At 42.3% G+C, this 25,353-nt stretch overlaps 1 protein-coding gene across 1 annotated transcript in view; it reads left to right on the forward strand.

Moving 5' to 3' along the window:
• The window catches only part of JADE3 (jade family PHD finger 3), a 35,176-nt gene extending 15,832 nt beyond the window's left edge, over window positions 1-19,344 (forward strand). The window contains exons 5-7 of the mRNA XM_032756182.2: window positions 12,282-12,752; window positions 14,210-14,327; window positions 16,273-19,344. Of these exons, the coding sequence (XP_032612073.2) occupies window positions 12,282-12,752; window positions 14,210-14,327; window positions 16,273-17,183 (1,500 nt within the window). The 3' untranslated portion in view covers window positions 17,184-19,344. The remainder of the gene's footprint in view (window positions 1-12,281; window positions 12,753-14,209; window positions 14,328-16,272) is intronic.
• The last annotated feature ends 6,009 nt before the right edge of the window (window positions 19,345-25,353 follow it).

Raw genomic sequence — 25,353 nt, forward strand, 5'->3', positions numbered from 1 at the left:
TTTTTGTATCTTTAGTACAGACGAGATTTCACCATGTTGGCCAGGTTGGTCTCGAACCTCAGGTGATCCACCTGCCTTGGCCTCCCAGAGTGCTGGGATTACAGGCGTGAGCCACCACACCTGGCCTTTTTTCTTTTCTTTTCTTTCTTTCTTTCTTTTTTTTTAAAGAGAGACAGAGCCTTGCTTTGTCACTCAGGCTGGAGTGCAGTGGTGAGATCATAGCTCACTATAACCTTGAACTTCTGAGCTCAAGCAATCCTTCCACCTCAGTCTCCCAAGTAGCTAGGTCTGTAGGCACATGCTACCATGGCTGGCTAATTTTTTTGTTTTGTAGAGATAGGGTCTTGCTGTGTTGCCCAGGCTTATTTTTTTCTACAGTAATTAGTAATTGGCAATAAGACTTTGGTGAGAGAAAATATTGGCCTTGACCTTAACAGACCTGGATTTGTATTACAGCCCTGATGTACCACATTCTGCCACTATTATGGTTATTTATCTATGAGTTTTATCTGCCCTAGTAGACTGTAAACTTAGACTTTCATCCTTAGATCCCCTATACCCGAATCTGGTAGACAGACAATTATATTAGATTGATGGATGGATGATGGATGAACAGTTTGAGAGATGAAACATTCTGGTGTAAGTTTCTCATTTGCAGAGCAATGATTCTTACTTTCATTACTTGAGTTCAGCTTCTTTATTTTATAAAGGTCTTACCAAATTGAGACTCTTACAATTTTGATTATAAGGAATTTCATTACAGAGACTCCTCTGCATGAAGAAAGGGGAGGAAACGTAGAAAGGACTTTGTCATACAGCTTGGGTGCCAGCTCAGCCACAGTAGAAGAAAGCATCAGATAGATTCCTAAGGTTCTTGACTCCAGGCCTTGGGTCCCAGATAGTATCTCTGGACCCACCCAGGGCCAGGAGGAATTCGCCACCCTGAAAGGAAGGACACAAGCCTTGCTGGATTTGCCACCTACTGATTGTAGAGCCCTTGGGACGTGAACGAACATAGGTGGTAGCCAGGCAGTGATCACTGCAGGCCTTGGGCGAGACCCAATGCTGTGCTGGCTTTAGGTCTGACTGGGTGCAGTCCCAGTGGTGGTGGCCATAGGGGTGCTTGTATTAGCCCTCCTCCATCTCCAGGCAACTCAGCACAGAGAGAGACTTCATTTGTTTAGAGGGAAGTAAGGGAAAAGAACAAGAATCTCTGCCTGTTAATCCAGGGAGTTCTTCCAGATATTACCCAGTAACACCAAGGTAGTATATCTACAAGTCTGCAAGAGCCATGGCATTACTAGGCTTGGGGTGCCTCCTAAAGCAGATATGGCTATAGTGACCAAAGACTTAGATCACAACACCCAAGTCCCTCTGAATACCTGGAAAGTCTTCCGAAGAAGGATGGATACAAACAAGCCCAGACTGCAAAGACTGCAATAAATGCTGACTCTTCAATGCCCAGACACTGATGAACATCCGCAAGCATCAAGACCATCCAGGAAAGCATGACCTCACAAAATGAACTAAATAAGGCAACAGTGATTAATCCTGGAGAGACAGATATATGATCTTTCAGATGGAAAATTCAATGTAGCTATTTTGAGGAAGCTCAGCAAAATCCAAGATAACACAGAGAAGGAATTCAGAATCCCATCAGGTAAATTTAACAAAGACATTGAAATAATGGAAAAGAGGCTGGGCACAGTGGCTCACACCTGTAATCCCAGCACTTTGGGAGGCCAGAGCAGGTGGATCGCAAGGTCAGGAGATCGAGACCATCCTGGCTAACATGGTGAAACCCCGTCTCTACTAAAAATACAAAAAATTAGCCAGGTGTGGTGGCGGGTGCCTGTAGTCCCAGCTACCCGGGAGGCTGAGGCAGGAGAATAGTGTGAACCTGGGAGGCGGAGCTTGCAGTGAGCCAAGATCATGCCACTGCACTCCAGCCTGGGCAACAGAGCAAGACTCCATCTCAAAAAAAAAATAAATAAATAATGGAAAAGAATCAAGCAGAAATTCTGGAGCTCAAAAATGCAATTGATGGACTGAAGAATACATCAGAGTCTCTTAACAGCAGACTTAAGCAGAAGAATTAGTGAGCCTCAAGACAAGCTATTTGAAAATGCACAGTGAGAGGAGACAAAAGGAAAAAGAATGAAGCATGCCTACAAGATGTAGAAAATAGACTCAGAAGGGCAAATCTAAGAATGATTGGCCTTAAAGAGGAGGTAGAGAGATCAGAGTAGAAAGTTTATTCAAAGGTATAATAACAGAGAACTTCCCAAATGTAGAGAAATGTATATCAATATTCAAGTACAAGAAGGTTATAAAACATCAAGCATATTTAACTGAAATAAGACTACCTCAAGACATCTAATAATCAAACTCCCAAACGTCAAGGATAAAGGACCCTAAAAACAGCAAGAGAAAAGAAACAAATAACATACAATGGAGCTCCAATACATCTAGCAGCAGACTTTTCATTGGAAGCCTTACAGGCCAGGAGAGAGTGGCATGACATATTAAAAGTTTTGAAGGAGAAAAACTTTTATCCTAGAATAGTATATCCAGTGAAAATATCATTCAAACATGAAGGAGAAATAAGGACTTTCCCAAATAAACAAAAGCTGAGGGATTTCATCAACACCAGGCCTGTCCTACAAAAAATGTTAAAGGGAGTTCTTCAGTCTTGAAAGAAAAGGATGTTAATGGCAATAAGAAATCATCTGAAGGTGTAAAACGTACTGGTAGTAGTACACAGAAAAACATGGAATATTATAATGTAATTGTGGTATGAAAACTCCTATCTTGAATAGAAAGACTAAAAGATTAGCCAGTCAATAATTACAACAACTTTTGAAGACATGGACAGTATAATAAGATGTAAGTAGAAACAGCAAAAAGTTAAGGGAATGAAGTTGAAGTGTAGAGTTTTTGTTTTCTCCTTGCTTCTTTGTTAATTTGTTTATGCAATCAGTGTTAAGTTGTCATCAGTTTAAAATAATGGGTTATATTATTCGCAAGGCCCATGGTAAACTTCAAATCAAAAACATACAACAGATACACACAAAAATAAAAAGCAAGAAGTTAAGACATACCACCTGAGAATATCACCTTCACTAAAAGGAAGACAAGAACAAAAGAAGGAAGGAAGAAAAGACCACAAGACAGCCAGAAAACAAATAAAATGGCAGGAATAAGTCCTTACTTATCAATAACATTGAATGTAAATGGACAAAACTCTCCAAAAGACACAGAGTGGCTGAATCAATACAAAAAACAAGGCCCAATGATCTGTTGCTTACAGGAAACATGCTTCACTATACAGACACATATAGGCTGAAAATAAAGGGATGGAAAAATAGATTCTATACAAATGGAAATCAAAAAGCAGGAGTAGCTATACTAATAGAAAAAAAAAACTATAAAAAGAGACAAAAAGATCATTATATAATGATAAAGGGTTCAGTTCAGCAAGAAGATAGAACAGTTGTAAATATATATACACCCAATTCTGGAGCAACCAGAAATATAAAGCAAATTTTATTAGAGTTAAAGAGATAGACCTCAATAAAATAATAGCTAGAGACTTTAATACCTTGCTTTCAGCATTGGACAAATCATCCAGATAAAAAATGAAGTATCAGACTTAATCTGTACTATAGACCAAATCAACCAAATAGATATTTATAGAACATTTCATCCAACAGCTGCAGAATATACATTCTTCTCCTCAGCACATGGAGTATTCTCAAGGATAGACCGTGTGTCAGGTGCCAAAATAAGTCTTAAAATAATTTTTAAAAATTGAAATCATCAATTATCTTCTCTGGCCACAGTGGAATAAAACTAGAAATCAGTAACGAAGAATTTTGGAAACTATACAAACACTTGGAAATTAAATGACATGCTGCTGAACTACCAGTAGGTCAATGAAGGAATTAAGAAGAAAATTTTAAACTGTCTTGAAACAAACAAACAAAAAAAATGGGAACACAACATACCAAAACCTATGGGATATAGCAAAAGCAGTACTAAGAGGAAAGTTTATAGCAATAAGCCTGTATATCAAAAAAGTAGAAAAACTTCAACCTTATGATGCATCTTAAAGAACTAGAAAAATGAGCAAACAAAACCCTAAATTAGTAGAAGAAAGGAAATATAAAGATCAGAGCAGAAATAAGTGAAGTTGAAATGGAAAAAAACAAAGATCAACAAAACCAAAAGTTGGTTTTTTGAAAAGATAAAATCACCAAACCTTTAGCCCAACTCACTGAGAAAAAAAAAGAGAGAAACCCCAAATAAATAAAATCAGAGATGAAAAAGGAGACATTGCTATTGATACTGCAGAAATTCAAAGGATCATTAGAGGCTGCTATGAGCAACTATATGCCAACAAACTGGAAAACCTAGAAGTGAACAGATTCCTAGACACATACAACCTACCAAGATTGAACCATGATGAAATTTAAAATCTGAACGGACCAGTGACAGATGGTGAGATTGAAGTCGTTATAAAAAGTTTCCCTTCAAAGAAAATCCTGGGACCCAGTGGCTTCACTGCTGAATTTTACAAAACATTTAAAGAAGAACTAGTACCAGTGTTACTCAAACTATTCCAAAAAATAGAAGAGAAGGGAATACTTGTAAACTCATTCTACAAAGCCGGTATTACCCTGATACCAAAATCAGACAAAGACACATCAAAAAAAGAAAACTACAGGCCAGTATTCTGGATGAACATTGATGCAGAAATCCTCAACAAAGTACTAGCACACCAAATTTAACAATACTTTGAAAAGATCATTCACCATGACCAGTTTATTGAGGGTTTTTATCGTGAAGGATGTTGAATTTTATCAAATGCTTTTTCAGCATCAGTTGAAACGATCATAGGGTTTTTGTCCTTCGTGCTGAAGATACGATTTTTCACACTGCTTGATTTGCATATGTTGAGCCATCCTTGCGTTCCTAGGATAAATCCCACTTGGTCATGATGAATGATTGTTTTAAAATAACTAAAAGGGTATAATTGGATTGTTTGTAACATAAAGGATAAATGCTTGAGGTGTGGGATAGAAATTGAATAACATAGAGTGGCTAGAATAAAAATCTTGAAAAAGAACGCCAGAGACTGATTTAGGAATTAAGGCATATCATTCCTCTTTGAAGAAACTTTGGGTTGGATGCAGTGGCTCATACCTAAAATCCCAGTGCTTTGGGAGCCCGAGGCAAGAGGAATGTTTAAAGCCAGAGGTTCAAGATAAGCCTGGGCACGGAAACTCTTCTTACAAATGTAGATTTTTAAAAGGTAGCATTTTTCCTCTAGTGAAAGCATTTGAAAAAGTATTTTTCTTCTACAATTCCTGAAGAATATGTAGAAAATTATTTTTCCGGCCGGGCACGGTTGCTCACGCCTGTAATCCCAGCACTTTGGGAGGCCGAGGCAAGCAGATCACCTGAGGTCAGGAGTTCAAGACCAGCCTGACCAACTTGATGAAACTCCGTCTCTACTAAAAATACAAAAAGTAGTTGGGCATGGTGGCACGTGCCTGTAATCCCAGCTACTTGGGAGGCTGAGACAGGAGAATCGCTTGAACCCAGGAGAGGCAGAGGTTGCGGTGAGCTGAGATCGCACCATTGCACTCCAACCTGGGCAACAAGAGCGAAACTCCATCTCAAAAAAAAAAAAAAAGTAAACCACAGTGAGATACCATTTCATACCTACTAGGGTGGCAGTAATAAGAAAGACAAACAATCAAGGATGCGGAAAAATTGGAACCTTCATGCATTGTTGGTGGAAGTAAAAATGATGCAGCTGCTGTGAAAAAAGTTTGGCAGCTCCTCAAAATGTTAAACATAGTTACCTTATAAACCAGTAATTCTACTCCTAAGTATATACCTGCAGTTTAAGAGATCACCAAGACCATTCTCAGGTTCAGTAATTCACTAGAAGGACTCACAGAACTCAGAAGAACAGTTATACTCACAGTCATAGTTTATTATAGTGAAAAGATACAGATTTAAAATTAGCCAAGGATAGAGGCACATAAGGCATGGTCCAGGAGAGACCTGGAATGCAGCTTCCAGTTACCCTGCCAGTGGAGTTATGCAGATAGTGCTTATTTCTCCCAGCAACAATGTATAATACACATAGAGTATTGCCAGCCGGGAAAGCTCACCCCTGGTGTTGAGCGATTTTATTGAGAGTTGGCCACGTAGGCATTGCTCACCATCCACGTGGCTGACGTTACTCTCCAGTCCCTCCAGAGGTCAGGCTGATAGAAGGTGCCCCAAAGTCTCTACCATAAATCACATCGTTAGCATAGACTATCTCACTTGGCCCAAGGACCCAAGGTAAACAAAGACACTCTTATCAGGCAGGACATTCCAGGGGCTTAAAGGTTACTTCTAAGGAGCTAAAGACAAACAGCCAAACCTTTTTTTAGACAAGGTTATCCTTTACCGCACAATACCCAAGAGAAATAAAAACATATATCCACACAAAAACTACTGCATGAATTTTCATAACACCATTATTTCATAACAGACAAAAAGTTAAAACAACCCAAATGTCCATCAACTTGATGAAATGGGGTATATCCATACAATTATTTTTTGCCCATAAAAAGAAATGAAGTTCTAATACATGCTACAACATAGAGGAACCTGAAGACCATGCTAAGTGAAAGAAGCCAGACTCACACAGCCACATATTGTTATAATTCCACTTATATGAAATGTCCAGAATAGGCACATCAATAGAGACAGAAAGTAGATTAGTAGTTGCTTGGGGCTGGAGTTGGTAACAGGGAGTAACTACAAATGGACACAAGATTTGGGGTTGGCGGTGATGAAAATATCCTGGAATTAGGTAGTGGCAATGGTTGCATGACTATAAATATATTGAAAACCACTGAAATGTACACATTAAACTGGTGGACTTTATGGTATATAAAATATATCTTAATAAAGCTGTTTCTGTCATTTCAGTGAACGAATATAATGACCATGCTGTAATGCATGTAGTAAAGTGTTTAAAGACACATGTATAAAAGATGCTTTGTACAAGTGCTATTTGCTTGCCACAATGAGAACAGTACTATCTCAATTTTTTATTTTAAATTTGTAAAGATAAAAATATTTTTAAATGGGCATAATAAAACCTCTCTGTCACCTTCCATGGTTACAGTGGAAGTAAGTGAGATGTATGCAAAGGCATTTTGTTTAATAGAATGTGCCAGACATACGTTTTAGAAAAAAACAAATAGGTATCTGGTATCTGACTGGCACCTTTCTTTCTTTCTTTTTTTTTTTTTTTTTTCTGAGACTGAGTCTCGCTCTGTTGCCCAGGTTGGAGCGCAGTGGCGCGATCTCAGCTCACTGCAACCTCCACCTCCCAGGTTCAAGCAGTTCTCTGCCTCAGCCTCCCAAGTAGCTGGGATTACAGGTGCCTGCCTGTAATTTTTAGTAGGGATGGGGTTTCACCATCTTGGCCAGGCTGGTCTTGAACTCCTGACCTCGTGATCCAACTGCCTCAGCCTCCCAAAGTGCTGGGATTATAGGCGTGAGCCACTGCACCCAACCCTTTTTTTTTTTTCAGGGTCTGGAGTGCCCAGGCTGGAGTGCAGTGGCACGATCACGGCTCACTGCAGCCTCAACTTCCCAGGCTCCCACCTCAGCCTCCCTAGTAGCTGAGACCACAGGTGTGCACCACCACACGCAGCTAATTTTTGTATTTTTTGTAGAGACAGGGTTTTGTCACGTTTCCCAGGCTGGTCTTGAACTCCTGGACTGTAGCAGTCCTTGCGCCTTGGCCTCCCAAAGTGCTGGGATTACAGGCGTGAGCCACTGTGCCTGGCTCTTCTTTTTTTTTTTTTTTTTTTTTTTTTTTTTTTTTTGAGAGGGAGTCTCGCCTGTCATCCAGGCTGGACTGCAATGGCGCAGTCTTGGTTCACTGCAACCTCCGCCTCCTGGGTTCAAGCAATTCTCCTGCCTCAGCCTCCCAAGTAGCTGGGTTTACAGGTGTGAGTCACTGCACCCGGCACTCTTCTTTTTTTTTAATGGTAATATTATTTTATGTTTTTTGTTGTTTTACAGTCTAGCTGGAGTGCAGTGGCACAATCATGGCTCCTTATAGCCTCAACCTCCTGAGCTCAAGTAATCCTCCCACCTCAGCCTTCTGAGTACCACAGGCGTGCGCCACCACACTCTGCTAGTTTTTTTATTTTTAGTAGAGATGAGGTCTCACTATGTTACCCAGGCTGGTCTCGAACCTCTGAGCTCAAGTGATCCTCTTGCCTCAGCCTCCCAAGGTGCTGGGATTATAGGCATGAGCCACCATGCCCAGCCCAAGTTTTATCTTTTAAATTGCAATTTTTATTAACACATTGTAGTTGTACATATTTGTGGGGTATAATTTGATGTCTTTATATATATTGTATAGTCAAATCAGGATATTTAGCATATCCATCGTCTCATGCGTTTATCATTTCTTTATGGTGAGAACATTTAAAAGCCTCTCTTCTAGCTATTTTGTAAAATATAATACCCTTCTGTTAACTGTCGTCACCCTGTGCAATAGAACACCAGAACTTACTCCTCCCAATTATAACTTTGTACCCATTGACCAGCATTTTTTCACCACCAATATATATAGCTCTCCAGTGATAAATACCACAGAATTACCTTTTTTTTGAAAACAGTTGGATTTTGTGGCAGTTTCCTAAGAGGTATTATATTTTTCATATAAGTGCCCAATTCTTGTCTGTGCATTATCTTTTATTTTGAGTAATTTATGTTTATATTTGTCTCTACATTCTATAAACGTTCTATAAATTTGACCTGAGAAGATCTGTTTTTAGCTTCCCAATAATAGTAGTTTGCTGTCACTTATTCATTCCCTTGAATAGAAAATCATTTGCTTTTTCTTCCCATATCTTTAATAGTTATTAAACAGCAAAAGAGTACTGTGCCCAACACTTTAAATCTTTTACTAAAGAATACCTTTTACTTTGTTTTTCAAATGTCTGACTAGTTTCTTAGCCAAGTGATAACAAAAGGTACCCAGGTAAAAGTACATCTTGAACTTTCATCATCCTCATTTTCGAGAGGCTTCAGTGTAATATAACAAACTTTTCCGATAGTGGTGTTAAAAGCCAGGGTGGACCATCTTAGGAGCTTCTTATCTGGAAGAATTCAGTAAGTGGCTACATTACCACTTAATTGGAAACTGGAGGGGGAGGTATATAGAGTGGGGGATGGAGGTAGAAAATCAGGTACTCTAGAGGAAATTCAAGCAATAATAAATGTAAGGCTGGATTAGATGATCTTAGAATTATATTTCATCCCTGGAATTCTTTATCATATGAAATTAGTTTAAATGAAATATGGAATATGCCCCTTTAAAGCTTTGACAGTTGCCAGTGTTCTCTTAGGTGTTGAATTTCTCAATCTAAGATGATCTATCGGGCCTTTGCATTCTTTTTGTCTTTATTCATATGTAAGAGTTAACACTTGGCTTTAACCATAAGAATTCCCAATATATCCTTAGAAATGAATCTTCCCTTACTTTCCCCACTTCCTCTACATAAGCACATAGATGCACTCATGCATTTTAAGTCTTTGGGCAGCAGGGTGCAGTGGCTCATGCCTGTAATCCCAGCACTTTGGGAGGCCAAGGTGGGCGGATCACTTGAGGCCAGGAGTGCAAGACCAGACCAGCTTGGCCAACATGGTGAAACCCTGTCTCTACTATAAATACAAAAATTAGCCAGGCATGGTGGTGCACACCTGTAGTCCCAGCTACTCGGGAGGCTGAGGCAAGAGAATCGATTGAACCCAGGAGGCAGAGGTTACAGTGAGCCGAGATCACACCACTGCACTCCAGCCTGGGCAACAGAGTGAGACTCTGTCTCCAAAAAAAAAAAATTAGGCCTGGCGCAGTGGCTTATGCCTGTAATCCCAGCACTTTGGGAGGCTGAGGTGCGCAGATCATTTGAGGTCAGGAGTTCGAGACCAGCCTGGCTAATTGGTGAAACTCCGTCTCTACTAAATACAAAAATTAGCTGGACGTGGTGGCGCACGTCTATAATCCCAGCTACTCACAAGGCTAAGGTGGAAGGATCACTTGAGCCTGGGAGGCAGAGGTTGCAGCGAGCCAAAATCGCGCCACCGCACTCTAGCCTGGGCAACAGTGTGAGACCCTGTCTCAATCAATCAATCAATCAATCTTTGGAAGGAAAGCTGTAACATTGTAACCATAACAAATAGTAATTAAGGCTAACTGAAGCACAGGAGTATAGTAGTCATGGGCCAGGTCCTTCTCCCTCTGCCCCCCTATGAATAGTCAGTACATACTGCATAGTAATGCTTAACAAATGTGTTAAATCTATGACTGAACGGCAGAATATTATAAACTTAATTTCAGATTGTCTGTAACCATATTGTTCAATAGAACTTTCCACAGTGGGCCAGGCACAGTGGCTCACACCTGTAATCCCAGCACTTTGGCACACTGAGGCAGGTGGATCACCTGAGGCCAGGCATTCGAGACCAGCCTGGCCAACATAGTGAAACCCTGTCTCTACCAAAAATACAAAAAAATTAGCCAGGTGGGGTGGCAGGCACCTGTAGTCCCAGCTACTTGGGAGGCTGAGGCAGGAGAATCACTTGAACCCTGGAGGTGGAGGTTGCAATGAGCCAAGATTGTGCCACTGCCCTCCAGCCTCAGCAACAGAGCGAGACTCTGTCTCCAAAAAAAAAAAAAAACTTTCCACAGTGATGGAAATGTTTTATGTCTGTGCTGTCTAGTGTAGTTAAAATGTGGCTACTGTGACTGTGAAACTAAATTTTTTAATTATACATAATTTTAATTAAATTTAAGGCTAGGCACAGTGGCTCACACCTGTAATCCCAGCACTTTGGGAGGCCAAGGCAGGCGGATCACTTGAGGTCAGGAGTTTGAGACCAGCCTGACCAACACAGTGAAACCCCATCTCTACTAAAAATACAAAAATTAGCTGGGCATGGTGGCACATGCCTGTAATCCCAGCTACTCGGGAGGCTGAGGCAGGAGAATCGCTTGAACCTGGGAAGCAGAGGTTGCAGTGAGCCGAGATTGCACCACTGCACTCCAGCCTGGGCGACAAAGTGAGAGACACCGTCTAAAAAAATTAAAAAAAAAAAATTAAATAGCCACTCATGGCTACTTGGCCACCAAGTTGGACAGCTCAGTTCTATAACAACAATTTCACGGGGCATGGTGGCTCACACCTGTAATCCCAACACTTTAGGAGGCTGAGGCTGGTGGATCACTTGAGCTCAGGAGTTCAAGACCAGCCTGAGCAACATAGATTCTCTATTTTTAAATATTTTAAAAAATTCTTTTTGAGATAGGTTCTCACTCTGTTGCCCAGGCTGGAGTGCAGTGGTGTGATCTCGGCTCACTGCAGCTTGGACCTCCCGGGTGCAGGCAATTCTCATACCTCAGCCTCCCAAGTAGCTGGGACTACAGACGTGCGCCACCATGCCCAGATAACTTTTGTATTTTTAGTAGAGACAGGGTTTCGCCATTTTGCCCAAGCTGGTCTCGAACTCCTGGCCTCAAGTGATCCACCTGCCTTGGCCTCCCAAAGTGCTGGGATTACAGGCGTAAACCACTGTGCTCCGGCCTAAAATTTGTATGTTTAAAAAAAAAATTCAAGAAGTTAAGTTACTTAGATATTGGAATTCCTGTGACCTTTTTAGAACCAGTGGATGCTCTAGCAATAATACTCACTTTGTGTGTTTTCTTTTGTTTGTTTAGAAACATTTTCTGAGCAACTACTTCTTCAATAGTTAATGACAATGCAAAATGAAAGACACAGCTTCTGTTTTTAAGATCTATCCCTAAGGACTTGACAATTGTTGTAGGTACAGTGTGAAAAGTACCATTTTAAAAGCATTTATAGGGTGATGTGGGAGACACAGAGAAGAGACTCCATGACTGATTACAGGAGCCCAGGAAAGCAGCTCAGAAAACTTGATGCTTGAATGCTTGAGCTGAAACCTCAAAAGGAGTGTTTGAATTTTTTTTTGGCCTCTGTGTTTGCTGTTTTCTGTAAGAACAGGTCTCTTGGGTTACTTGTAAAGCATCTGTTATGGTCAGCTTAGAACTAACTTTCTCCCGGTCTTTCTTTTGCTTCCTACAAGCTATCTATCAATTTAGGTCCAGAAACATAGGGCTCTCTCCCTTTTCCTCCAACCCTGCTACGTTGACACATATTTTCTTCCTACAGTGCTCTATAAAAAGCTGCATCACTGCCTTCCACGTCACCTGTGCCTTTGAGCACGGCCTAGAGATGAAGACCATCCTAGATGAGGGAGACGAAGTGAAGTTCAAGTCATATTGCCTCAAGCATAGCCAAAACAGGCAGAAACCTGGAGAAGCTGAGTATCCCCACCACAGAGCTAAAGAGCAGAGCCAGGCCAAAAGTGAGAAAACTAGCCTGCGGGCACAGAAGCTTCGGGAGCTGGAGGAGGAATTCTATTCCTTGGTACGAGTGGAAGATGTGGCCGCAGAGCTGGGTATGCCCATACTAGCTGTGGACTTTATCTATAACTACTGGAAACTGAAGCGGAAAAGTAACTTCAATAAGCCATTATTTCCTCCAAAGGAGGATGAAGAAAATGGGCTAGTGCAGCCAAAAGAGGAAAGCATTCACACTCGAATGAGAATGTTTATGCATCTACGCCAGGACCTGGAGAGGGTAAGGTGACCAGCTGTGACTTGTATATAGGTCTTGGTCTGTGTAGAAATGGAGGTCCCACTTCCAGTTTAATAATGGTCAGTCAGCTCATAATAGTGTGGGCTTCTGTGTCCTTGCTTATCTTCTGATCTCTTTGTGGCCCCAGACATTGGGCTCTGTGTAAATTCTGACAGGCACATCCAGGGGATTTGGAAGGCCTCAGGTATATGCTCTATGAACTTTACATTTGAAATAAACTCTCATTTGGTTTACTTTTTATTCACTGTTGAGCCTAAATTGGCCCATCCATATTTTACTGACATATTTATAAGACTTTAGGCTGAAGAAAGAGTGAATTTTGTTCAGGAAAACACCAAATTAGAGTTTCACAAACTTGGCACTATTGACATTTTGGACTGGATAGTTGTTTGTTGTTAGGGGGCTGTCCTTTGTTGTAGGGGGAATTTAAGATGTTTACCAGCATCCCTGGCCTCTACCCACTAGATGCCAGTAGCACCTGCACACACACCCCCAGCGTGACAACCAAAAATGTCTGCAAATTACCAAATTTGCTCTCCAGTTGAGAGCCACTCCACGTGATAATTCAATATAACTCATGGTATATTTATCAGGTATCTACTAAATGAGATGCTGCAGGGCTTCAAAGGTAAGTTAAGCCCTGTGTTTATCCTGGAGAATTTTCTAATTAAATGTAAATCTATAAATGGCTTGTGTTTTTTTTTTTTTTCTCTGCTACCAGAATTTGAAAGAGAACTAATAGATTTGGCTCACTTTTAAAAATTTAAGACACTCACATATAGCACCTACTATTACTATTATTGCCAACACTGTCCTAAGCATTTTATAAATATTAATTCATTTAATCCTAACATGCCCATGAAAAACTATTATTATCATCATCACTATTTACAGATGAACAAACTGGGGCAAAGAAAGTTTGTGTAACGTGCCTAGGTAGGGAGTATGAGAGAGTGAGTATTTCACCTTTGTGGCTGTGGAAACTTGGTTGAGCTGAAAGTGAGCAAAAGAAACACTTGTAGTCTTCCCGGTGGAACTGTATCCTGCTCGGCTAGCACTGATTAGAAAATTGTACTGGGTACAGCCAGCATTGCCATCATTCGTACTCAGGGATCTAAAGGGAAGGCTGAATTGTTAAACCATCATTCGGTCTTCCCAACCTGGCTGTGCAAATAAATATCAAGCCCATGACACTGCAAGGAGAGTAGGTTTCAGAAGGCAGATTTGGAGCATTTTGCTCTTACTATTGGTTGATAGATCCCACAATTGACCATGCTGTGTGAATTCCTATGGAGTGGCTCTCATTCTGCAGCTCTTGGATTCTGTCTTCTCTCCTCACCCCCACCTGACTTTAGGTCTTTATTTTAGCCAAACAATTTCAGTTGTCAGGTTTGCTTAACATGACAAACATCTCTATTTGTTGGGGATTGGGCTTTCAGGTCCGAAATCTGTGCTATATGATAAGCAGGCGAGAGAAGCTGAAGCTGTCACACAACAAAATACAGGAACAGATCTTCGGTTTGCAAGTCCAGCTTCTTAACCAAGAAATTGATGCAGGTAACCTGTATATTTAAAATGTCCTAACAAATATGTAGACTCTGGTTATATCCTATCTTAATTTAAATTTCATGCCAGTCATTCCACTTAAAAATCTTTTAAAATTCTTGTCAGATACCTCATTTGCTTCAGTCTAATCTTGATATAACCTGGCCCATTTCACTGTCAGTTCATAAGGCAAGAAATCCCAGGGTGGGGTAGGAGGAGTTGCAGGTCTAGGGCAGGCAATCTAGGTCCCAAACAGATATTTGAGGCCATTAGTTGAAGCCATGAAATTATTCTGTAATTATCAAATTCATTTAGAAATTGACGGGATAGGATCTAACCCGTTTCCAGAAAACACTTAATTCCAGGGTTACTCATCTTAACAATAGTCTATTAAAACAAATCCTTAGCCAGAAGTAAGTTTGGAGATCTGAGTTGTTATCTTTTCATTTATTCACTGTGGACTAAGAGCTGAGCTACAAGATAGAGTAGAAAGCAAGACAAAATCCCTGCCTGTAGGGTACACTGCCCACTTGGTGAGCAACACAGGTGAGCATAATTATAGTGCCCTAAGCATAGGGAGCTTGGCTGGAATGATGACAGTCATATTCAGTGAACCTGTAAACTCCTTGTGCCTCATTTAACACAGAGGTCAATGGCAGAGCCTGGGCAACTAGGGGTCACCGGACAGGGTGTGCAGAATCAGCTCCTGCCAAGGGAGGGTCAGCCATGGAGCAAGAGAGAGACTCAGAAATGAGGTGACAGGTAGGTGTCAGAGGCCCTGGAGTATCTGAGTGTCATGGGTCTCAACAGAGACCAGCAGGAGGCAGCAAGACTGCTCAGCCACAAAGGGCAACATGACAAGCAAAACAAGAAGAAGCAGAGGACAACAGGGAGAGTCCCTGCATGCCAAGGAAATTGGCTCCTACTCACATGCCTTCTGATGGGTAGGAGTCAACCTCATTATGACTTGCAGCATCAGCAGGTGATAGCTCCTGACAGAGATGAGGGTTGTGGGTGTTCAAGGTGGACCTTTGGGGAACAAATGCAGCCCACTGGGGTACCTAAGAGCTGTCCTCTCGATATCTCATTTTTGTGAGGGTACAGTAAGATGGTAATGGGCAAAGGTCAAGTCCATATACAAGGAGGAATTGCTTGATAGTGCTTTTTAAATTTCAAAGTACTTGAAATAATAGAAGACCTGCTCTGACTGATTGTAGGGTGACATAACTGAGAAACTGATTGCCGATACTCCCCAGCCAATCCTATAGCTGGCTGGTTGGCAGAAATGTTATGATTCTTTTCTGCTGGCCTTACCACTACAAAACCTCCCACCTCTGTAATGTTCATTTGTAGTCAGGAAATTATTCTAGGTTAAGGATATAAAATTTATGGGAACCACCCACTATCACCTGTAATGCCAAGTTCAAACACATACATACTCTTCACCCACCAAAACCCTTGCAACGTTTCTGAAGGTTTGTGTTTGCCTTGCTTCAGGAAGGCCAGAAGAGATTAGAGGATGGGGCCTGAAATGTGTGTGTTTAAGACACATACTAAGTGCTGTGCCATACCAACACATGCATACACAGACACACAAATAGGGACACCCTGTTCTAAACCATTGCTAGAGACATTCTTCTCAGAAATGGAAGGGCAGAGATGGGACGCAGGAGGCAACACACTAGTTTGTGATCATTTTACAGACTGAAAGAGCAGAGGTGAAGAGGTGTGGAGCCATATAGCAAACAGTGGCATTGCTGAGTTTTTCATCTGTAGCATTCTTGGCCCCAACCTCTAGTTCAGCTCACTCCAGCTGCTACATCATGATATACATACATAGCAGAGCCAGGTGCTTGTTAAACATTTGGAAGAGTAGGTATGTGAACTCACTCTGCCATAAGCACAAAAGCCATTATTTAAATCGGTTGTTAAAATGAATGTTTCTTTTTCATCTCAGGGCTTCCTTTGACAAATGCACTCGAAAACTCACTGTTTTACCCACCACCAAGAATTACCTTGAAGTTAAAAATGCCCAGATCAACCCCAGAAGACCACAGAAACAGCTCCACAGAAACCGATCAGCAGCCCCACTCTCCTGACAGCAGCTCCTCTGTTCACAGTATAAGGAGCATGCAGGTGCCCCAGGAGTCACTAGAAATGAGAACGAAATCGTATCCGAGATACCCACTAGAGAGCAAGAATAACCGTTTGCTGGCCAGTCTCAGCCATTCTAGGAGTGAAGCAAAGGAGTCCAGTCCTGCTTGGAGAACCCCGTCTTCAGAGTGCTATCATGGGCAGTCACTGGGAAAGCCTCTGGTCCTTCAGGCTGCCCTCCATGGACAGTCTTCCATTGGGAATGGGAAAAGTCAGCCTAACTCCAAGTTTGCCAAATCCAATGGCCTGGAGGGCAGCTGGTCTGGGAATGTCACCCAAAAAGACAGCTCAAGTGAGATGTTTTGTGACCAGGAGCCTGTGCTCAGCCCCCACTTGGTCAGTCAGGGCAGCTTTAGAAAATCCACTGTAGAACACTTTAGTAGGTCCTTTAAAGAGACCACCAATAGGTGGGTGAGGAACGCAGAGGACCTCCAGTGCTATGTGAAGCCAACCAAGAATATGAGCCCCAAGGAGCAGTTCTGGGGTAGACAGCTTCTCAGGCGGTCTGCAGGGAGAGCTCCATATCAGGAAAATGATGGCTATTGTCCAGATTTGGAGCTGAGTGATTCAGAAGCAGAAAGTGATGGGAATAAAGAAAAAGTCAGGGTAAGGAAAGATAGTTCAGACAGGGAAAATCCTCCCCATGACTCTAGACGGGATTGCCATGGTAAAAGCAAGACGCATCCCCTTTCCCACAGTTCAATGCAAAGGTGATTAGAAACTTCCAAGGATGACCCAACCTTTGCCTTTGCCCCATATTTGGGGAAAACCCATACACCAAAAGGATTTTAGCATATGTTAAGAGGAATTGCAGTGAAAAGGATAACATTTTTCCATAGTAAATTGTCTTGCAGTTTTTGAAAATGTTTCAAGTCTAGTTTTTACAAGCACATTACAGTAATTGCAGGTTGTCCAGAGGTTGGTTTGTCAGAGGCTATTGGGAACAGCTGGGCCCAGGGTATTTGCTCAGTAAATATTTTGGGGCAGCTTTCCGGTTATGTACCACATTGACAAGTATATGTATTAAGAGTCCTTGCATTGTTAACTGATTTGCAAGAGACCATGATTATCAGACACTAAAACTACTTATCTTTTGAAGCTACAGCATGTGACTCCCAGAGCTCCTGTCTGTAGGAAGTTTCTAATTCCACTGGTATCTATAAACCCTTTTCAGGGGAGAGACCAGGAGACCACCATCTTAGATACTGTCAAACTCACTACTGTCTTCCTTTGTTCTGCACAAGGTTGAGTTCCTTTCACAGTATCTTAACTTACTGAGTCAATACTCATGCTTATCAGTGTCCAGTGCCTGTTCCTAAACTTGCTTGTTGGGGACACACTCATAACTATTTCACCTGACTGACAAGCATAAAAGGCTAACTTGTGGATAGTGTTTACAAAAGTACAAAAGTACTACTTCCAAGGAAAATGCTCTGATTCTCTGTTAAGGCATTTGTGAAGGATTCCAGAGCCTTTCCCAAAGTGAGACCATTTCTGGGGTATTTGTACCAGGTCAGGGTTTTTGTGTTGTTGTTTTCAAATAAGTTTGACTAAAATAAGTTTGGCTGACAGTTTTTGTATACCTGCTTTAATGTTTATAAAATTTTTATTGAGGTATAATTAAAATATAGTAAAATGCACAGAGGTTAAGTATTCTTACCTACTTTAATTTTGAAACAGATTTTTATTGTCAAACAGAATTTGAAAGCATGTGTTTAACACATGGATATAATTTAGCTTTGTGTCAGCTTTGAATCTGAGGCAGTTTCCCAAACAAAAAGGCTGGAGCCATTTTTCAGAAGTTGCTTATACCCTGTTCCCAAACTATCAGCCTTGATTAATTTCTAGTAGGAAGAGAATAATTACATTTGCGGGGCGGGTGGATAAAAACATGTCTGCTTCCCATTTAAATAAGAGAGAAATGATGCCGTTTTTTAAATGTGAAGCAGACTATAATTCTCAGCTCTCTTTTCTTCTTAGCCTTAAATTAATATTCTCTTTCTTCTAGTTTGGGAAAGTGTAGTGGGAATATTCAGACAAAAGAGGCCATTTTCCATTGTTAAAGCTTCTTACTGGTGAAACAGCCCAGTTGTAGTAGGTGCCAGTCAGTCAAGGCAGGGGCCCTCTCTCCGTCAATATGGAAAACTCAGCAGTTTTCCTCTCCCCCAGTTGTGTTCTTGTAACGTTGTTAATGGGTTCCTTTGCTTTTTGCTTTCTCCTTTTCTGAAAATGTATGTGTTTTGCCTCTCTTTTGGCTACATCTTCAAAATATTTCTTTTGTGCCTATGTACATGTGTAAACATGCCATAGCATGTGTGGTAGGTGTCCTGTATTTTGTTTGGAAAAGAAACTATCAAAATGAGGAAGAGAATTTCCCCTATTTACGCACTAGGTTTCTGTGCTTTTTCTTTGAGTTCTCTGGAGTAGATATTAATTTGATACCTTCATGGTAATGAAATTATGATGGAGCTATGTTATAAATTCCTTATGTCAGAGGCCAGTGCGGTAGCCTTTGTCCTTTCATGCCTTTCAATTCTGAGTGGGAGGAAAAGCAAACATCAAAACAGTGCTTCAGCCAAATTCCATATGTAATGCCATTGGGAGAGTATTGACTAAAATATCATTCGTCAGGGAAATATAGTTGTAATATTTTTACAGGATATTCCTAGGTAAATGAAGGAGCCTTCAGTTGTAAATTTCAATTACCCCAAAATGTATTTGCTACATTTTGTTGTTTGAAGTATTACCTCTTAACCTTCTTTGTTAATTTTTTTCATTTTGTCTTATATAGTCCAGTTTTCCAAGATAAGCTCAGTCTTTTTTCAAATGTCACCTTTTTACCAATACTTTTTCATTAAATTATGAAAACTGCTAACTACTGTCAGTGTGTTTTTTATTTTGGCATATTGGTTACACATGTTCCTTTTATATTTAAAAAATTATATTCACTGAACAAAACAGATAGTATGGGGAGAGGGAGGAGGAAGAGGAGGAATTGAATGTTTAGAAGCACACATTCAACATTCAAGTCAATACCAGGGACCCAGGAGAACTCTGGATACTTGAACTTTACCCAGAAATCATGATTTTATCAGACTGTTAAGATAAAGGCCTTAGGATCATCATAAAACATCACCAGAGAGAGAGATCCTATCTAAAGTGACAAGATTGAAAAGGCTTCAGTCAGGCATCTCTGTTTGGAGTCTTGTGAGTATGTTGATGTCATGGGGTTATGTGGTGTCAAGGGGGGCTTTTAGGCATTATAAACATTTTCATGATTGAAAAATGTACTTGCCAAAGGTCATTGGGTAAATCAGTAGTGAAGATAGGTAAAAGGTGAAGTTGGTTTTCTCTCTCTCTCTCTCTCTCTCTCTCTCTGCTAGAGAACTGAAACTACAGGTATACCCTGTTATAGCCAAGAAAAGCTATTGAGTTTATACTAATGTGTACATTTCCAATGGGAGATGAATCTTTGTCCTTGTGTTGAAGCAACTTTAAATTCAGAGGATAAGCCAAAGAATGCACAATCCTGGGTTATTTTCCTTCTAGGACTTTAAAATCCTCAGTATGCTTGCTAACCTTTCAGAATTGGGGAAAAGTACATGGTAGAAGTAAAAACTTACTTACCACGGAATAGCTTTCACGTGATATTTTCCAAAAAATCTAACTTATTTATAAATTTTATTAGATTTTCACAACCTTAATTCAGCTATTTTCAAGTTTTGTATTAATAGCAGCAATTGTGTGGTTTTTTTTATTCTTTTAACAACCATGCAAGCTTGGATTTTTTTAAGTAATTTTTAGTTAATAAAGACCCACCCTGAGGCTGTCACTTCTATGTGGGAGCTTTATAACAATCTAGCACTGTAAAAGAAGTTTCTTTGAATACGGTTAATTTTATTATACAGATTGGAACAAATTGCATGACCTGAAGATGTGAGGATAGTTGTTCTTCAAATAAATCAAGGTTAAGAAGGATCAAGCCCCAGACTAGTGTCCCCTACTCTATGTAGTCACTGATGATCTTTTTTTTTCTTGAGTTGGGGTCTCGTTCTGTCACCCAGGCTGGAGTGCAGCGGCATGATAGAGCTCACTGTAACCTCCAACTCTTGGACTCAAACAATCCTCCCGCCTCAGCTCCAGAGTAGCTGGGGACTACAGGAGCATGCCACCATGCCTGGCTACATTTTTCTATTTATGGAGATGGAGTCTCACTATATTGCCTAGGCTGGTCTCAAACTCCTGGGCTCAAGCAATCCTCCCGCCTTGGCCTCCCAAAGTGCTGGCATTACAGGCATATTAGCCACGATGCCTGGCCACTGATGATTTTTTTTTAGGGTCTCAGAGCATCCATCATTTCTCATTTTGTTAAGATGGATTTGGATGTGAGCAGTCCAGCCTCAAGGCTTGAATGCCCCAAGCTTTAAATTTCTTTCCCCTCCTCTCACTACTTCCACTCTTCTTCTCAATTTCATTTATTATAACTGAATATCAGGTTATAAACAAGGTGGAAAGATGGAATTGGTCTGTTCAAGCTCTACTGATTACAGTGAGTTATCTGAATTGGGAGGCCATTTGCAGAACCACTTTTTGCTCAACATTGCTTTCTAAAGTATTGCCATAATGTAATGACATTGCTTTCATACACCACACGTGGAAATGGATCTCGTTATTTTATAGTCATTTCTCACATGAGAAAACTTCATTCGAAAAATTGCTGAAATTTTGAAAATTATAATCACTTCAGCCTCACAACAGAAAGACACTTCAGGTTGAACCAGTACCATTTTAGATCTTTCAGCTGCTGCTTAGGGAAAAAAACATTAAATACGTATTCCTGCTTCAGATAAGCCTGGCATAGGTGCCAGTGTTCTGGTAACAGATTTTTCCTCTCTTCACCTTAACTTTTTTTTTTTAATTTTTTTTTTTTGCACACAAAATAAACATTTTCTAAAAGTACATACAAACAAAAAGATGCATATCAAACATATTAGGAAGGTTGCCCATGGGAAGACGGGGAATAGAAATGGGGGGTGGGAATTAAAGAAAATAAATGAGAGAGGGACTTTGTATGGATCAATGATAATAACTCAGTCCTCTATTTGACAAAGAAGAAGGAGAAGGAAGAGGAAGAAAAAGTGGGATAAAGGATCAGAAAGGGAGGAAAATAGAAAAAATTAGAGTACGACTCTAGGGTAGACCTGTTTTGTTGTCGCTTGGTTGGTTGGTTGGTTTGTCTGTTGTATTTTTCATATGTTTCGCCATGTTGGCCAGGCTGGTCTCGAACTCCTAGCCTCAAGTGATCAACCCGCCTCGGCCTCCCAGAGTACCGGGACTACAGGCGTGAGCCACCACGTCCAGCCCCCACATTGCTTCTGGCCTCTGTGGTAGACCTCCCAGACGAGGCAGCCAGGCCGAGGCGCTCCCCACATCCCAGATGGGGCGGCCAGGCAGAGGTGCTCCTCACTTCCCAGACAGGGTGGCCGGACAGAGACCCTCCTCACTTCCTAGACGGGGTGGCGGCCGGGCAGAGGCACTCCTCACATCCCAGACGATGGGTGGCCGGTCAGAGGCGCTCCTCGCTTCCCAGACGGGGCAGCCGGGCAGAGGCGCTCCTCACTTCCCAGATGGGGCGGCCGGGCAGAGGCGCTCCTCACTTCCCAGACGGGGCGGCCGGGCAGAGGCGCTCCTCACATCCCAGACGATGGCAGGCCAGGCAGAGACGTTCCTCACTTCCTAGACGGGGTGGCGGCTGGGCAGAGGCGCTCCTCACCTCCCAGACGGGGCGGCCGGGCAGAGGAGCTCCTCATAACCCAGACGATGGGCAGCCAGGCAGAGACGCTCCCCACCTCCCAGACGGGGCGGCGGCCGGGCAGAGGCTGCAATCCCAGCACCCTGGGAGGGCAAGGCAGGCGGCTGGGAGGCGGAGGCTGCAGCGAGCCAAGACCACGCCACCGCACTGCAGCCCGGGCAACACCGAGCACCGAGTGAGCGAGCCTCCGTCAGCAGTCCCAGCACCTCGGTAGGCTGAGGCGGGCAGACCATTCGAGGTCAGGAGCTGGAGACCAGCCTGGCGGACATGGCGAAACCGCGCCTCCAGCCAAAGGAGAAAAACCAGGGAGGGGTGGTGGCGCGCGCCGGCAATCGCGGGCAGCCCGCAGGCCAGGGCAGGAGAATCATGGGAGCCTGCAGCGAGCCGAGTGTACTCTAGCCTGGGCCACAGAGGGAAGAAAAGAAAGAAGAAAAGAAGAAAGCAAGGAGGAAGGAAGGAGGGAAGGAGGGAAGGAGGGAGGGAGGGCCACCTTAACTTTTCTACTTTACAAAACTGAATCTCTGGTTAATTCTTTCCCCTCCCCCTAGCTCTGCAAACAAAGGTGGCTCTAGGGGTTAAGCAACAACGGTGTTCACAAGGTGGTGGTTAGCTGTGTGCAGTACTGTGGCCACTCAGTCTTTTCAGTCATATTTGCCTTTAAGGACAACAATGAACAAGATCAGACAGTGCTGCCTGCATCTTTGGGGCAGAATTTGTGCCCGTGTCTTGTCCCCCAGTCCTTAAAGATGGACTGAGAGCTGCATGAGCAGTTTCAAGCTAAAGGTCAGTTTCAAGACAGCTACTTGGGGCCGGGCATGGTGGCTCATGCCTGTAATCCCAGCACTTTGGCAGGCTGAGATGGGGAGGATCGCTGGAGCTCAGGAGTTTGAGACCAGCCTCAGCAACATGACGAAACTCCATCTTATAAAAAAATAAATGAAAAATAAACCTTGGTCAGACAAGCCAGGAAACTTGTTTGGGACCAGTCAAGCCTTCAAATAATAAAAGTTACAATATTCATCAAGTCCTTAACCTATGGCAGGCCTTTTGCTAAGCCTTTTACATGGGGCTACCTTATATTTAGTTCTCACAACAACCATATGAAGATAATGCTATCAGCTGCATTTGATATGTGAAAACTGAGGCCAAATGTTTAAGACAGTTGTTCAAAGCTAGAACCTGTGAGGTTGCCTCTACAACTCGTACTTTTAGTCACTTTGCTTGACTCCTGTGCCCAAAGCCCCCTCTCTAAACACTCTTACTCCGTTTCTTCCTGAAGAAACCAACCTGAGTTGGGGTTTGGTCATAAGGATTCTGTACCACCTGATCCGTGACGCCTGGACAGAGCTGATTGGACCACAATTAGTCGTCTAACACAAAGTCAGTTTAGAGGTTCACATCCAAAACACAAGTCACACAAATCTGAACAGTACAGACCTCACTAGGTCCTGGTGGATTTGCCTTCTCCGTAGCTAATCTAACTTGCAACTGGGCATAGTAAAGATAAATAATGGCTCCCCAAAGATGTCCACGTCCTAGTCCCTGGAGCCTGCGAATATGCTACCTTGCATGGTAAGAGGGGTTTAGCAGATGTAATTAAAGTTAAGGGCTTCCCACCCCAACCATTACACATGTAACAAACAAGCACATGTACCCCCGACTCTAAAATAAAAATTCAAGGGCCTTAAGATGGGGAAGTTATCTTGGATGATCTAGGTGGGCCCAACCAATATAGTCACAAGGGTGCTTATAAGAGGGAGGCAGGCGGATCCAAGTCAGTAGTAAAAGATGTGACAATGGAAGCGGGAGGTTGGAAGGATACAAAGAAGAGCCATGAGCCAAGGAATGCAGACAGTCTCTAGAAATGGAAAAAGACAAGAAACAGACCCCACCCCAGAAGGTTTTCAGAAACAACTCAGCCCTGCCTACACTGTGATTTTAGACATTTGATCTCCTGAACTCTTAAGAGAATACATTTGTGTTGTTTTAAGCCACTAAATTTGTGGTAATTTTTATAGCAGAAATAGAAAACTAATACACTAGGCATACTACAAGTGCTCCTTACCCTTTCGGGGGAGTGTTCCTTTCCCAGTGTGTCCATCTCTGCTGTGATACTCTAGGTTGGTCCTGTACTTTCGTTAGTTGAAACTCTTTTCATTAAATGGAAAACCAGTGTTTTTTTCGATCAATAGAATCCTCCCCTAGAGAAATTAGTTTTCTCTTTATCACCCCATCTCCCCAACACTTTTTCCAAGGTAGCCTTTGGTACTTCTTAGGTAGCCTTGGATAATCCTCCATGGGCCTGCTGGATCCACCGTGGCTGAATCTGGCACTGCCTGAGGAGTTGCCCATAGGTTTGTATGGTCCTGTTGTCTGAAAAACTGTCCTGGGGAAGTAGAAATAATTCCTTGAGTGTTACTTCACGGAGGAAGTCATAGAAGGCACATGTAGCTCATTATGAGAAATGCTTTCGTTATCAGAGCCTCCTAAAAGGAAGTGAATGGCCTGAGAGTTGAGTTCTTAAACACCCCAGATACCTGAGCCAAGCCTGGAGGTTAAAGAATGCAACTCTATGCTGCCTACAAGAAGCTCACTTTAAGTATTGGCTGGGCGCGGTGGCTCACGCCTGTAATCCCAGGAGTCGGGGAGGCCAAGGCGGGCGGACGACCTGAGGTTGGCAGTTTGAGACCAGCCTGACCAACATGGTGAAACCTCATCTCTACTAAAAATACAAAATTAGCCGGGCGTGGTGGCGCATGCCTGTAATCCCAGCTACTCAGGAGGCTGAGGCAGGAGAATCGCTTGAACCCAGGAGGTGGAGGTTGCAGTGAGCTGAGACTGCGCCATTGCACTTCAGCCTGGGCAACAAGAGGGAAACTCTGTCTCAATAAATAAATAAATAAATAAATACAGACATACAGGCTGGGCGCGGTGGCTCACGCCTATAATCCCAGCACTTTGAGAGGCCAATGTGGGTGGATCACCTGAGGTCAGAAGTTCGAGACCAGCCTGGCCAACATGGTGAAACCCCATCTCTACTAAAAGTACAGATCGCTACTAAAAGTATGGGCA

Source organism: Hylobates moloch, unplaced genomic scaffold (genome assembly GCF_009828535.3).
Source record: "Hylobates moloch isolate HMO894 unplaced genomic scaffold, HMol_V3 SCAFFOLD_7, whole genome shotgun sequence".
Taxonomy (NCBI): Eukaryota; Metazoa; Chordata; class Mammalia; order Primates; family Hylobatidae; genus Hylobates; species Hylobates moloch.